The sequence below is a fragment of the Rhinopithecus roxellana genome, chromosome 20 (assembly GCF_007565055.1).
Source record: "Rhinopithecus roxellana isolate Shanxi Qingling chromosome 20, ASM756505v1, whole genome shotgun sequence".
Classification (NCBI taxonomy): Eukaryota; Metazoa; Chordata; class Mammalia; order Primates; family Cercopithecidae; genus Rhinopithecus; species Rhinopithecus roxellana.
The window spans coordinates 57,008,998-57,024,719 of NC_044568.1; the positions used below are offsets into that span (position 1 = coordinate 57,008,998).

The window sequence follows — 15,722 nt, forward strand, 5'->3', positions numbered from 1 at the left end:
CTTCTTTGGGTTGAATCTATTTGGGATTCTTTGAGTGCCATGGATCTGGATGTCCATATATCTCTTCCAGGACTTGGGAAGTTTTCAGCTATTATTTCATTAAATAAGCTTTCTGTGCCTTTCTCTATCTCCCTCTGAAAATCTCATAGTGTGAGTATCTGTTAGTGATGTCCCCATAAGTCCTGTCAACTTTCTTCACTCTTTTTCATTCTCTATTTCCTTTGAATGCATTATTTCAAAAGTGCTGTCTTCAAGTTAACAAATTCTTTTTATTTTTTGACTGGGTGTGGTGGCTCACACCTGTAATCCCAGCACTTTGGGAGGCTGAGGCAGGCAGATCACCAGAGGTCAGGAGTTCAGGACCAGACTAGCCAACATGATGAAACCTCCTCTCTACTAAAAATACAAAAGTTATCCAGGTGTGGTGGTAAACACCTGTAATCCAAGATATTAAGGAGGCTGAGGCATGAGAACCACTTGAACCCAGGAGGTGGAAGTTGCAGTGCACTGAGATGGCACCACTGCACTGCAGCCTCAGTGACAGAGGCAGACTCCATCTCAAAAAAAAGAAAAAAAAAAAAAAGAAGAAAGAAAGAAATTCCTTTTTTTTCTGCTTGATCTAGGCTGCTCTTGAAGCTCTCAATTGTATTTTTTATTTCATTCATTAAATTCTTCAAAGATTTCTGTTTAGTTCTTTTTAAAATATATCTATCTCTCTTGAATTTCTCACTCAGATCAAGAATTATTTTGCTTATCTGTATTCTCTTATGTCTTGCTGAGCTTCCTCAAGATCATTATTTTGAATTCCTTTTCAAGAAATTCATACATTTCTCTCTAACTTTGGGGTTAGTTATTGGAGAATTATTGTGTTTCTTTGTTGGTGTCATATTTGTTTGCTTTTTCATGCTTCTTGTGTTCCTATGTTGATTCCTTTGCAGCTGATGGATCAGCTGCCTTTTCCAGTTCTATAGAGTGGCTTTCATAGGGAAAGGCTTTAATGTGCAGATGGGGCCTAAGTATCAGTTGAGTAAGGCACATTGGCTTTGGTTCTGCATGGGTACAGTAGTAGTGTGGTCTTCATGCAGGTTCTTCAGCTGTAATCAATGTCAGCAATGCCTGCGAGTGCCTCAATGGCCTAGGCTGCAGGAGACTGTGTGGCTGGCATACCGGGTTGAGTGTGGCTCCTTTGTGGATGGAGTATCAGGCTTTTTGCATGCTGAGGGATGCTGGGCTGGTCCACTGGCTTGAGCTTGGCTTCCCCGCTGAGCAAGACTTCCTATTCCTTTGGAGGCAGGGCACTGCATGGGCTTGGGTGCTAGGGTCATGGCTGTTCTGCTAGGCCTAGGTTCTGAGTAGTTGAGTTCAGGACTGTGCTGCCTCTAGGACGGGTAAGATGGAGCACCTCTTGGGCAGCTTGTTCCCAAGGAGTAGGGAGCTGTGGTACCTCAGCTGGGGGATGCTGCACTACTGTGTGTGAGATGGTATAGTGACAGCAGAGCCTCAGGGATGGAGAGATACAGTGGTTACTGTCCCCTAGAGCAGTGGGTCCAGTTTGAAAATGATGCTATGCTGTAGCAGCTTGGGTCACAATGTGGGCTTCTTCTCTGCAGTAACACAGCCATGTAAATTTGAGGCAGCTTTCTAAACTGGGCTCAGGGCCTGAGAGAACTGCAGGATTCCCCAGCAGAAAAGACTACAGGTGTCTGTGGTGGTAATGGGACCTGTTGGCGATCTTCTGCCTTTTTTTCCCCAGACAGAAATCCATCTTGGTTCTGAGCTGATCCTGACTGGGGAGATGGGGTGGCAGAGCGGGGTGTTTCACTTCCTTCTCTCTGTGGCCATCCCGAGTCTGTGTGTGCCACAGGTTCTCCACCACTCCCCTGACATACTCCAGCATTTTCTTTTCTTTTTTTTTGATGGAGTCTCGCTCTGTTGCCCAGACTGGAGTCCAGTGGCATGATCTCGGCTCACTGCAAGCTCCACCTCCCAGGTTCATGTCATTCTCCTGCCTCAGCCTCCTGAGTAGCTGGGACTACAGGTGCCCGCCACCACGCCCGGCTTTTTTTTTATTTTTAGTAGAGACGGGGTTTCACTGTGTTAGCCAGGATGGTCTCGATCTCCTGACCTCGTGATCGGCCCACCTCAGCCTCCCAAAGTGTTGGGATTACTGGCGTGAGCCACCATGCCTGGCCTACTCCAGCATTTTTTTTTTTTTGAGACAGAGTCTCACTCTGCCACCCAGGATGGAGTACAGTGGTGCAGTCTTGGCTCACTGCAACCTCTGCCTCCCAAGTTCAAGTGATTCTCCTCCCTCAGCCTCCTGAGTAGCTGGGATTACAGGCGCACACCACCACGCCTGGCTAATTATTGTATTTTTAGTAGAGATGGGGTTTCACCATGTTGGCCAGGCCGGTCTCGAACTCCTGTTCTCAGGTGATCCATCCACCTCAGCCTCCTAAAGTGCTGGGATTACAGGCGTGAGTCATCGTGCCAGGCCTCATTTTCTTTTAGATATTGTAGTCAAAATGTATTTTATTCATTCTTTTGGTCCTTTTCTGTGGATGCAACAAGCATTAGGGACCTATAGTCAGCCATCCGGCTCGTATTACCTGGAGTGTCTTTTCTAGGAAAATTGTTAGCATATTTTCATGAACAAAAGAAAAGCAATAATGAAAATAACTGGGTATGATGAAATAAAATCATTTTATCATATGGCTTTCAGAAGACAATGAGTGTGAAAACTTAAGGCAATAAAATTAGTCATATTTATGGGTAGGTTCAAGAATTCACAAAAAAGGTACAATTCTGGCTTCTCTTTAATCACTAAATTTCAGTTTTTACAAATAATTCAGGTTCAGGTTTTGAGGGGAAACAGTCCTTGTATTATTACATGCTCAATTTTTTCTGTAAATAACTCTATTGGCTAGATTTACAAACATTGTCACAGAAACAAAAAATTTTTTAAGCCATAGATCACTCCATTTATATTTACAAAAAAGCCATAAACATGCATTTCTCCTTTATTAGGAGGACTTAAATAGAAGCTTGAATATTAAGGCAGTGATGAATCTAAAACATAATGAAATTCTAAGTTAAGGCTTTTTGTTTGGAAACCCACACTCATAGGCAACTGTGACCCACCAAAGCAAAATCTCACCTACTAGGTTGAGTTCATCTGCCCAAGGTATGTTATTTATCCATTACCAACACTTCTTTTGTATCAAATGTATGGGATAGGAATTAGTAGCAAAACCATCAATTTACTTTAATGAATCATTTGTCCCCTTACTAGGTTTTGAGGATTTAGCTTTCAGTAACACAAGCATATGCCACAGAAAGGAGCATTTGTGTGTGTGTGTGTGTGTGTGTGAATGTGGCGAACTTACAGGCTGCACTGATTCCTACTTGACTGGAACTTGGCCAACAATTAAGAATCCAAGATCTCCTAAATACAGAAAATCCCCAAAGTATACTTGATCATGCTCCCACCTCAAAACACAGGAAGCGTTCTTGATTATTGAAGCAACAGGTCTTCACCTTCTTTGTTTTCTTTGAAGACTGTTTGGTATTATTCTCTTAAAAAAATGCAGAATACCGTATTTTAGATGCATCTATCCTATGATTGCTAGCCTCAAGGCACAAGTAATATCCTTGCTAGATATGTTTTCTTATTCAAGGAAAAGATACAGAATGGTGGATGGAAGGAAATTCACTTTAAAATAATTGTAGATTGCCCTGCTGCCCTATCAAGCTTAGTAGAAGTGTAAAGTATTGAAACCTAATGGGGGATGCCCCTTTCCCACTTTTCTTCTTGCTTTTGAGTGACAAAACTCAGATCCAGTCTGTGGGTGCACTTTGGGCAACAGCTCCAAAGCCTCCAGCTCTGGCCTACTGTGGAGAGCAGAAAGGATCTTCACAGGGCACACACCAAGATGAGGTCATAGGCATGTTTCCCTAACTCCCTGTTCCCATGGTTTGGATAACCTACCCTTATTTAGCAGGAACACTACACTAGGTGCTTTGTTTGTTAAATTTTGAGACAGAGTCTTGCCCTGTTACCCAGGTTGGAGTACAGTGCCATGATCATGGCTCATGGCAGCCCCAGCCTCCTCAAGTGATCCTCTCACCTCAGCCTCCCAAGTAGCTGGGATCACAGGCGCATGCCACTATGCATGGCGAATTAAAAAAAAAAAAAAAATTTCCAGAGACACGGTCTCCCTATGTTGCCCACGCTGATGTTGAACGCCTGGGCTCAAGTGATCCTTCTGCTTTGGCCTCCCAAAGTGCTGGGATTATAGGGGTAAGCCACCATGCCTGGTCTGCTGCTGTTTCCCTAACTGAAAATTTTACATCAATAAACCTCTTGTGTGTAAAGTGCTATACACTTGTATGCGGTTATCAATAGTTCATGTAGGGAAGAGGTGGCACTGATTACATGAAAACTGCTTCAAAGCTAAAGAGAGTTGTAGTTTTCCTTGGTGTCTTTAAATCAGAAAAGAGGCGTCAAAGCTGACGAAGGTGCAGGCAGCAGAAGTCTAAGAGTACGGAAGCACCACTGCTTAAATCCTATGGTGGCAGCATCCCGTTTCTTTAGCGATTAGTAACAGGAACCAGGAATTTCTAACAAGCACTGCCAAAGATATTTTAGGTGCAATTTAAGTATATCGCACTTTGACTAAAATGTTTTGTAGATTTGAGAAGTCTGTACCCTTGAACCTGGTAAGCTGGGCTTCAGCTAAATGGCTATAGGTTTTAAAGGTATGAAATACATTTTTTTAACATGGATAGACTAGCTGTGAAAAGGCAAATGTAGGCAACACAAAAACAATTTAGATCAACATCTCAAACTTTATAATACACTCACATTTATAGACAAATTTTTGTTTACAAGTTCAAAAGGCAAAGAATCGCAAAGAAGCTAAGCAACTGCATCAACTACATTCAATCGAATTAATACTGTTGTCCCCAGTCCATAGTTTTTATCCAGAGGAAATGGTAGATGCTGTCTCACACACGGACTCCACTGTTAGTTTTAGAAGTTGGAGACTGTGTGTGGTTCCGCAGAAGTCTGGGTTTCTACAGAGCTGAATTGAGACTCCATGGTGTTCCAGGCCAGATCAGCCAAAAGAAAATCGTCCATTGCTGTTTGAGTTTCGTTGCTGGTGAAGAACAAGCTCCCCAGGGTTTCAAACCCAGAACTCATGGTCTGTGTTTCTGTACTATTCAACTGAACTTTGCTTTCTAGAGCAGGTATATTTTTAGCAGTAGAGATTCCTTCAGTTTGGGTCTCTGTGTCAGATGAATCGGTACTCATGGAAAAGCTGGAGTGTTTCAGAATACTTCCTAGAGGCAGATGAGGGCTACTGTCTAAGAAAAAGTTTAAGTCTGTCTGTGTCTGTGTGTCAAACATCTCAAGGCCTAAGAAGTTAGAATTTCCCCTACACCCATAGGACTGAGCAGAGGTATCTGTGAGTAAGAAGTCCGTTTGAGTCTCTATGTCCAGTGACTCCAAAACTGGCTCGGTGTTCATGGTGCTAAGTTCACTCTCTTCAGTTTGAGTCTGGATATTTGAGGCTGAAAAGAACTCTTCAATATCAAAATCGATTCCAGGGTTCTGGGCTGGGCCAGATGGGAGCTGGGTGTCAGGTCCAGGATTTGTGTCAGACAAAAGACTACGATGATCCAATGTCTGAGCAGGTAGATTACTTGACAAGATGTTTTCCAAATCACTTAATAAATCTATGGTTTGGGTCTGATTATCTGTCATGTTCTGTGAAGGAAGCATACTGTTCTGTGCACTGAAGTTTATAATTGGTGCAGATTTCTCAATATCTTGATTTAAACTCTTAGGCTCATTCTGAGGTAACAAACTATGAGTTACTGTCTCTGCTACTAAATTGTTACTTATAATGTTACCCGTAGCAACATTATATGACGAATGAACACTCTCAAAAATGTCTCCGCACATTCCAGCTTGGTCCATCTGTACATGGTCATCTGTTGGACTTTGTATCCCACTGGTTTGAGTTTCTCTGGAGACCCCACCTGACTGGAAACAGGTGTCCACAAATGCATCAGTCTGAGCAGCTATAGATGAAGTTACCTTAGAGCTGGGCAAAAATGTCTGAGTGTGAACACTAATGGGAAGAGACACTTGAGAATCAAACGACAAATCAGTTTGAGAACAAGATGACACAGAGGAATCAGTGGTGGCCCACTGTGCAGAAGGTATAAAGTTTTGTGAGGCATAAGACAGATCTGTCTGCACGTTGATTGAAGAAATGCTGTTCTTTTGACATGTGTTCCCCAGTTCTTGTAAAGGATTAGATGGACTTTTACCCAAGTTCACTTGAACACCAGTACTTATTGGCTCAACAGCGACAGGATTAGCAATTTTGAAAAGAGGTAGGCTCTCCTTAAGAGAGCAAGCCTCTGAATCTAGGCCAAGGATCAGGGTTCCTACTGACAAGGGTAGTAAGTGCACAGCTCCTGTGGCAGAGCCCTGATCAACACCTAACACCACAGGCTGGGCTGAGGAGTCGGCTGTAGGCACAAAGACAGGCATGAGAGAAAACTGCATCACGGGTAGTTTAACCAAAGCCACTTTGGGCTTTGGTAAAAGCAACTTCTGAGGATATCTCGGTGGTGTTGTAAGAGTCTGCTTGTCAGTGTTAGAGCCACAAGAGTCTTCAAAAGATGGTTCTAGTTTTATTTCTGAAGCTTCTAGTTCTTGAGTGTCTGGTCTAGGGATTGGTTGGTTGTTCAATGATTCAATGGTTTTGTTGGATAACTTCTGGTTTTGCACACAGTTTTCCATTTTCCTTTTCTTACTAGGTGGGTCCCTGAAAACAATGACAGAGCAAAAACAAAACCTTAAAATACAACTTTCTTTGACCATGACACTCTATCCTCACTGACAAATGTCATTTCCTCCCTCTATAGCAGAGGTCATATTCAACCCAGACAAGATAAATCCCTTCTTTCGCAACTCTGGGAGTTGGTCCTATTATGGCAGGTGAACTTTCAGAAACATGCAAACAGAAAAGGAGGGAGCACACCTTTTTTTTTTTTTTTTTTGTTAAGATCTAAGTACTAGAACACAGCTCAGATCTTTAAGCCAAAAGAAGCTAAAAGACTTACATAATGCAAGTTTTATCATTTCTAAGGCAGGAAGCTATCACACTAAATGAAAATTTGACCTTTAAATGAAGTAGTTTCATGATAAAATTTATTCGTTGGCAGTTTGGTTCCCTCTAATAGAAAATTCTAGAAGCTGAGATTTTCAAATGGAAGTAACAACAGACTCTCAAAGAGGGTTAGCAGAAAAAACGGGGGAAAAAACTGAGTCAAGATTTCAGGCCCAGACATGGGTCATTTGCAAGACCTGCTTTCATTTTCAAAAGCTTCCTTCTTCGACATCACACATTTTCTAAGCCTTTTTTCTTCCCACACCCCTGGCTCTCCAGGATGTTTCATGTGAAATGCTTCGCGTAGCTACTAACTTTTGTGCCATCATTTCTTTCCCTTCACCTGTGTTCTGCAGGGATCTCGTGGCCCGTTCGGTAGATGTGAGACTGCAATGCCGTTCTACTGGCGTAGGGGCAGCCGCATGTGCACCGAAAGGTCTTGCCACAGTCCTCTGTGTGTCTTTTCAGGTCCCATTCTGTACCATATGAATTGCTGCACTTACTACATTTGTGCTTCTTCTCAGCATGTATTTTCATAAAGTGCTAGGAAGAACACAGAAGGGATTCAGATGAAAAACAGCAACTGGTCAAAACATTTCAGAAACCCTCATCCACCCAAATTAATAATGATTTTACACTGTTAATATAAATAACATATAAAATACAGCAGTCCAAGTCAAAAGAATGTAAAAGCAGGCACATTGCAGTTAAAATTATATATATGCCTCTTCCTGTTGCTTGGCTTTGTGAAAAGTGAGGGGATTGTTCTGGAAACAACTATGGTCCCCAGCATTTACACTCTGATCTGTAAGTGCTGTGGGCGGGGAAAAAAATGTCTTTCCAATGCTCTTCTCGGACACCACCAGCAGACCCTCGGGGGAACATTTCAGATGCCAATCTCTTCCAGTTCTGAATCACCTCTTGTCCCAGTCACTGGGGCCCTCCCTCCTAAGATTGCGGCTTCCAAAACTATTCTTTTCCTGGATTCTGCAGGTTCTTATTCCCCTGGGAAGAACAGTTCCTTTGTGCCTTTGCTCTCGGCCCTCGGAGGTATGCAGACTCACAGAGGAAATCTGTGGGCAAACATGTTCTCATTCTTTGCTGAACTGGTTTACTCTCTCTATTTTAACTCACTTCTAGACATATTCCCTCCAGACCAAGCCGCTTTTCCTTCCACTTGTGTGACAGCATACTCAGGTTTATACCAACTGGGAGACATGCAGGCATCTCCTCTCACAAGCAGCTGTCTACTCGATTCTGTAGTTATGTCTGCTAAGTAATCAGAATCACAATAGCTTTATAGCCTCTGTATCTCATCCTCAGAGAAGTATATAGTACCTGTTTTACGAGAGAAAACTGAGAAAATGGTCTGTCAGGGCCTCTGGGGCAGCCTTCGATTGGACAACAGTAGAATTTCGGTACAGTTTTCAAATCTTTTCTTATTGTTGGATTGACTATGCCATCCTGCAAAACGAAAATTACTTTAAATAATTATTTCAAAAAACCAACACAACAGGCTGGAGTGGAAACAGAATGACTGAAAACGAGCACATTTTGTGAAATACTTTTAATTAACTTATAGTTTTTCCATCTAGTGTTAGCGGTAAGAGAAAAAGACTATGAGTAGATTAAATGAAATGTGGTGAGAATACTAAGCAAGACTCTAAAATCCTGCATTCATTTGACCGTAATTGAACTCCTCTTAGTCAATTTATATTCCAGGGAGATGTCCCCTTTGTATGTTCCTAGGCTGTGAAATGCTCCATAAAACCACGGATTAGGATCACTACAAGATTCCTGCTCATTTTGAAGACACTGTCAGTGATGCTCGGTAATCCTTTCATGATCCCTTCCAACCTCCCTCATGCTCCCCCGTAGTGTGTGCTCTCATCGTTGAATGCCTTTTACTATCTCCTGTCCTCTTCTTTTTCAGTGCCCCTTTGTTCAAGTCCTCCTATTTATGTGGATTTTGTCATTAGCCTCTTAATCTAATTACTAGACCTTCAGCCTCTTTTTCACTCATACTTTATCAGATTCACCTTTCTCAAGTATAGCTTCGATCATGCCATTACCTCCCTGAAACGTTTTCAGCAGCACCCCCGTACTGTTCAAGTTCCAACTTCTTGAGCCTGGGATACTCGAAGTCCCTTACTCCATAGCTTCAAACTACTTTGTCTTCTCTCATTACTTCATGACACCTAAGAGAATGCGTTCTAATGCCCCACACCTTTTCATGGGCAGGGATTTATGTGTATCTTCTGTTGCCTTTGGGAATGTTTTGAACAGAATAAATGTTCAATAAAAACTGGTAGCATTATACTGAATCTCTTTAGGTGGCCATCTAAGCCAAAACTATCATGCGGGGGGAAGAGACCACTAAAGACAGTCAAAGTGGATGTTAATAACCTCACTGTCATGGCAACAAGCTGACACTGTCCATGCCCCTGCTTTCCGAAAGCCAACACCCCACCACTCGCCAGCACAGCAGCCTCCTCCCACCCCCACCGGCTGCTTTTGGGGCCTTCTTCCCATTTCTGTCCTCAGAGAATAAGCTCAAGGGTAGGATGGCTGAGATGAGAAATGGCAATGGCACGATAAAATGGAAGTTCAGTGAGAAAGTGGTGTTTTTATTCTGAAGTTCTATATACTTTCAAGACTAAAATGCACTAGACTTTTTGTACTGTATCTTTTGTGCACATAACTGAATAAAGAACCTATGAGAGGAAACAATCCAGTAACAAGACAGAAAGAAAATATACAAGAGGAAAAGGAACACACGGTTGAAGAGTAGAGGGTGAAAAGAAAGGATTGTAAGAACTATAGCAAAAACTAGGAAAAACCGTCTTTCTAGCTACTCTAGTACCACCTGACTGCCTTCCGAGAAAGCATCCAAGAAGGAAACGGTTTGCTTTGTCATCTTATTCTACATTTAAAATTAGAAATCTTTGCACAATATAGTCTATAGAGCAACTTGGAACCTTTCCTTTCCTTAAAAAATTTCTGGCAAAACATTAAAAGCAAACCTCTGGACTAAAAAAAACACAAAATCCTCTAAGCCATGTTTTACAAATATAAATGTTGCTTGATAAGAGGTTAAGTGCCTGCCTGTCCCCTCCACTGCTTTCATACACAAGGAACAAAAGAATCTCTAGCAATAAAAAAATGTGCATTTACTTCTATTCTTCCTGCCCCTGAATCCTCAGAGCTTTCACTTCTCCATGAATCCCACCGTACACAAGGCTGGGCTAGATTTCTGGATTTCCTTACAGACATGGAATATGGCCATATACCTTAGGCACCCACATCAAACCAGAAGGCAGCACATACTCTACAGCTTGCAGTCCAATTCCTCATTCTCACCCATCCTCGTTCTGAAGGGATTGCTCATCATTTATGTTAAGAAGGGAAGATTTGGTTGCGGGTGGGGTGTTTTGGGAAGAAGGATTAGAATAAAATAAGAACCATACAGCAACTAGTGGGGAGAGGAAGAAAATATAATCTAGAAAATATATAAACAATGAAAGAAATTATGCAAGCAGCTGTAACCAAGACCGAAAATTTCCACTGCCTATAAGAAAACCTGCCAATGAGATACTCAGGGCAGAATGTAGGTGGAGTCTCTGGTCAACACAGCTCTTAAAACCTAAGATAGCTTCCCAGCCAGCCTTCCTCCCGGTTCCTTGTCCTTACCTCTCCCTCCTTCCAGTACTTTGAAAACAGGTATCAACAATAATGTTTGAGGCCTGGAACAGCGGCTCACTCCTGTAATCCCAGTACTTTGGGAGGCTGAAGCAGGCGGGTCACGAGGTCAGAAGTTCAAGACCAGCCTGAGCAACATGGCGAAACCCTGTCTCTACTAATAAAACAAAAATTAGTCAGGCGTGGTGGTGCATGCCTGTAGTCCCAACTACTCAGGAGGCTGAGGCAAGAGAATTGCTTGAACCCGAGAGGCAGAAGTTGCAGTGAGCCAAGATCATGCCACTGCACTCCAGTCTGGGTGACAGAGTGAGACTGTCTCAAACAAAAGAAAAAGAAAAATGTTTGAGGCAGGGTATGGTGGCAGAGCCTATAGTCTCAGCTACTGGGGAGGCTAAAGCAGGAGGATCACTTGAGCTCAAGAGTCTGACAGCAACCTGGGTAACAGAGCAAGACCCGCAAGAGCCTTCTATGTAGTAACCAGACTGAGGGTACGGATCACCATACTGGGCACCATCACATAGATGGCTATTGTGTCACACAGCCCACCTTCATTAAAGGAAGGCACCAAGACAGCAGCTGCTCAGGGGCCCCTGGGCACTGTGGTTAGAAAGCCAGGACAAGACAGGAAAGTCAGTCTGTTTGTCAAGAAAAAAAGTGATGGATCTGGTGAGGTATAATTCCTGCTAAAAAAAAAAAAGTTTTCCCTGGCTGGGCGCAGTGGCTCACACCTGTAATCCCAGCCCTTTGGGAGGCTGACGTGGGGGGATCATTTGCGGTCAGGAGTTCAAGACCAGCCTGGCCAACATGGTGAAACCCCATCTCTACTGAAAATACAAAAATTAGCTGGGCGTCGTGGTATGCACCTGTAATCTCAGCTACTAGGCAGGCTGAGGCAGGAGCCTCGCTTGAACCTGGGAGACGGAGGTTGCAGTGATCCAAGATCGCGCCACTGCACTCCAGCCTGGGCGACAGAGTGAGACTGTCTCAAACAAAACAAAACAAAAAACCCAACATAATTAGAAACAAACCTACGGTATACTAACCAATCCTGAAAAGTAAATGGTATCTTTATGTTCAACAGATGTTTACCAGGGTTTTTAAACAGCTAGATCTCCTAACAGCAAGTCCACAGAAAGGAACAACAGAAACTATTAAGAAATAGTTCATTCTAAGTTATGATTAAATAAAGGATTTAGGTTGGGCACGGTGGCTCACACCTGGAATCCCAGCACTTTGAGAGGCCGAAGTGGGTGGATCACCTGAGGGTCAGGAGTTCTATACCAGGCTGGCTATCGTGGTGAAACCTGTCTCTACTAAAAATACAAAACAAAATTAGGGTGTGGTGGCAGGTGCCTGTAATCCCAGCTACTAGGGAGGCCGAGGCAGGAGAATTGCTTGTACCCGGGAGGTGGAGGTTACAGTGAGCTGAGGTGGCGCCATTGCACTCCAGCCTGGGTGATGGAGTGAGACTCTGTCTCAAAAACAAACAAAAAACCACAAAAACAATAGGGAAAAAAAGGATTTAGTTACAATTTAGTATGAAAACAAAACAATAGGTTGAAAGCCATTCCCAGAGTTACACTTGTGTGCTGAAAGAAACCTAGAGCTTTTCAGTCCAACAATTCAGCCCTACCTGCAGGGTCTTCCTCAGCATACCTCAAATACATTTCCTGACTGGCTCCCTGATCTTCATTTGAGAACGTTGTTGTACCTCGGTTTAGATGCTGGTAAGAGCAGATCACCCTTCACTGGCGACACATCTGTCCTACTAGAGACTACAACCTCAGAGTTTTCTGCTGTGAAATTCTTTGATATCAGAAGCCTGACTATGGGCAGACAGAACATGCAATACTCTGGGTACTCTGAATTTACTCCTGATCATCAAAAGCTACATATTCGCAGAACTGCTTTCAATGACTTGCGCTTTTGAATTATGTCATTGCTGGCCTAGAGTGGTGGAAGGAAACCTGCCATTGTAATGACTGAGAGATTATGACTTAATAGGTCTGGGGTGGGGTTGGACATCTGGATTTTTAATAAGCTTGTCACAGATGTGTCCTAGGGTTGAAAATGACTGCACCGTTTTGCATAACATGGAGGGTTGTTCAGACTATTGTCATGGTGTATTTACTGTGTCCCCCTCTTAAAGAAGAGCCACAGGGCAATTTCCCTTAGGTCTCAATCCTGAGCTGATCTTACCAACACCGTGAAACTGACTGATGGTGTTTAGAGGCAAACCTACCGCCCCTTTGAAACATTTTTTTATTCTTATTTGACACACTAATTCTTCCTACTGATGGGGTGCAGTGTGCAGCATGGATGCACATATACATTGCATAGTGATCAAGTCAGAGTATTTAACGTGTCCTTGACCTCAAACGTATCGTCTCTTGGTGGTGAGAACATTTAAAACCCTGTCTTCTAGTTATTTGGGCACACAGTCCACTGGGCAGGACCTAAGGGCGGAATTGTGGGTGTGGTGGCAAGCACAGGGCTTCAGAACCAGAGGCCCCGGTTTAAAGCCCCGCATCACCTAGGTTGTTGCATAATCTGTTTCTCATTAATATAATGGAGACGATGCGTCCGTCGCCAAACTGCCGTGAGAAGTCACGGGCAAAAACGTGTAAAATGCCTGGGCCGAAGCCCGGCACAACACTCGGGGCCAGGGAACCAGGGAACCGGCGCGTGTGGCAGACCCAGGGCTCCCGGCTCCTCCTCCCCGCCAGAGGCCGCACCTGCGGGGCCCGTCGCGAGGGTTCGGAAGCCGCCTCCGGCCGAGGCGGGCAGAGGCCGGCAGGGCAGCGGCGGCGCGCAGGGCGCTCGTCCCCCAGAGGCCGGGTTCGCGCGCCGGCGCCGGGCGCTTTGTTGAAGCCAGGCCCAGCCGCCCGGGCCGCCGGCCGCGTCGGGCTCACCTGCAGGCGGTGGCTCTTGACCAGGTGCATGTTGAGCGCGGGGCTGTTGGGCAGGATCTTGCCGCAGCCGCGCACGGTGCACAGGATGTTGGTCCGCACGGCCCGGGACAGCTCACTCACCGACGGCTGGATCAGCTCCCCAGCCGGCGGCGCGGGGGCCGCGGGCTGCTGCGTCGCCCCCGCGGGCCGCGGCCGGCTGCCCCTCAGTCGGGGTCCCGGGGGCACCCACGGGCCCGAGGCGGCGGCGGCGGCTCCTCTCGTGGCCACCGGGACGGCCCGGGCACCCGCCGCTAGAGCCGCTGACCCCGCCGCCGCCGCCTCCGAGGCCGCCATGGTTCCCGCACGGCCGCGGGGCCCAGCTCGCAGGCCCCGCCCCCGCCGCAGCCACTTCCGGCAGAGGGCGGGGCCGCCAGGCTCATTAGCATCCGGCGGGCCCAGGAGGCCGCGGCGCCCCCTGCCGGCTGCGGAGGGCGCGCCTTGGATGGAGAGGACTTTAGGTGAGACCGCCAGGGGGCGAAATTTCACCTGCCAGCAGGTAAAAGGTATTGCCCCGCCCCTCTAATCGAGCCATTCTTCCTAGGAACGTGACTTCAGGCAGTAGTCAGATAAAAGAAAAATCAATACGTTGAGCAATGCGTTTACTTCCCAAAGATTAGAAACAACCCAAATGTCTAGTGGCAGGTGAGGCAGAAGTACAGTAATTTCCGCCGTTGTTACCTAGGCCTTACCGGGTACCAGGGAGGTCTGGTGGATACACTTCTCATGGTGTGTCTCATTTTGTCTTCAAAACGACTGTAGCGGGTATGTACTGTAACTTGCCCCACCGTGTGCAGAGAATGACATTTAGGCTTATATAAATTAAGTAACTTGACCTAGACCACACTGTACAGATGAAAGGATTGTTATAATTGATAGGGTTAATCATTTTAGGAAGGCTGGATTTGCTTGCCTCTATTTTAGCTGCTGAAATTAGGATTACTGTTTGGGAGGCACTGTAGTTCAGTATATGATTCCGAAACTTAAATACTTAGACTGGGTAGGTCATGTAAATGGACATAGGAGGCTGGGGTAGACAAAAGGGAGGGGTGAGGACTGCAGTGAAATTGGAAACACATCCTTTATTAAAAGGGGGCAGCTGCTACTCATCTTTGGCATGGCTAGAGTTTTATGTGAAAACTTCCAGCTTTTACATACTAGCAGCTATATTCGTTTTCTCTTGCTATTAACAAATTACCATAAACTTACTGCCTTAACACAAATTTATTATCTTCCAGCTCTGGAGGTCAGAAGAAATGAGTCCACTGGGCTAAGATCTAGGTGTCAACAGGGCTGTATTTCTTTTGGAGGCTCCAGGGGAGAATCTGTTCACTTGCCCTTCCCAGCTTCTAGAGCTTGCCTACATTCCTTGGCTTATGGCCCCTTCCTCCATCTCCAGAATCAGTAATGGTGAGTTGAGTCTTCGTCACATCACATCACTCTGATTTCTTCAGTAGTGATCCCTCTGACTCTTCTATTCTTGAGGCCCCTTGTGATGACATTGGGCCCATTCAAATAATCCAGGATAATTTCTCCAACTACCAAGTGCCTTTGCCTTGCAAGATAACTGTGATAATGTGAAGTATATATTTAGTCTTTGTCCTGGCATGCAACTCCTAAAATCCTTGGAATCAGCAAACTGATAAGTGTCTTTTTTATGCTAATTAGTTGACTGATGACTTGCAGTCCCTAGGTAGCTTTAGGATGGGACTGGTCACTGGAAAGACCAAGGTAGGATTAGAGGCTTGAGACTTTCAGCCCTCCCCCTCATCCTTTGGGGAGGAGACAGGGGCTGAAGCTTAAGCTGATCCATCATTCCTAGGTAATGAAGCCTCCATAAAATCCCAAAAGAACTGGGTTTGGAGAGCTTCCAGATAGCTGAACGCAT

The 15,722-nt window shown here is 44.9% G+C and overlaps 1 protein-coding gene across 2 annotated transcripts; it reads right to left on the reverse strand.

Moving 5' to 3' along the window:
* Positions 1-2,798: 2,798 nt before the first annotated feature.
* On the reverse strand, positions 2,799-14,154 carry ATMIN (ATM interactor). Of its 2 annotated transcripts, none has more exons than XM_010375158.2 (4): positions 13,799-14,154; positions 8,526-8,651; positions 7,531-7,730; positions 2,799-6,842 (listed from the first exon to the last, which is right to left on the reverse strand). In XM_010375158.2, the coding sequence occupies exons 1-4, from the start codon at positions 14,129-14,131 to the stop codon at positions 5,033-5,035; spliced, it is 2,469 nt and encodes an 822-aa protein (XP_010373460.2). In that variant the 5' UTR covers positions 14,132-14,154; the 3' UTR covers positions 2,799-5,032. The 2 variants fall into 2 exon arrangements, with proteins under 2 accessions (XP_010373460.2, XP_030780955.1); XM_030925095.1 differs by lacking the exon at positions 13,799-14,154 and adding an exon at positions 10,878-11,011 and having other exon boundaries at positions 2,868-6,842.
* Between the last annotated feature and the right edge of the window lie 1,568 nt (positions 14,155-15,722).

What these genes read in the sequence shown, in the direction of transcription:
- ATMIN (XM_010375158.2), bottom strand. Translation starts at nt 14,131, where the DNA reads ATGGCGGCCTCGGAGGCGGCGGCGGCGGGGTCAGCGGCTCTAGCGGCG. An exon ending in AGTTTTCTCTCGTAAAACAG is followed by an intron (nt 7,731 to 8,525) that starts GTACTATATACT and finishes TGTTCTTCCTAG; the next exon opens with CACTTTATGAAAATACATGC. An exon ending in GAGATCCCTGCAGAACACAG is followed by an intron (nt 6,843 to 7,530) that starts GTGAAGGGAAAG and finishes CATTGTTTTCAG; the next exon opens with GGACCCACCTAGTAAGAAAA.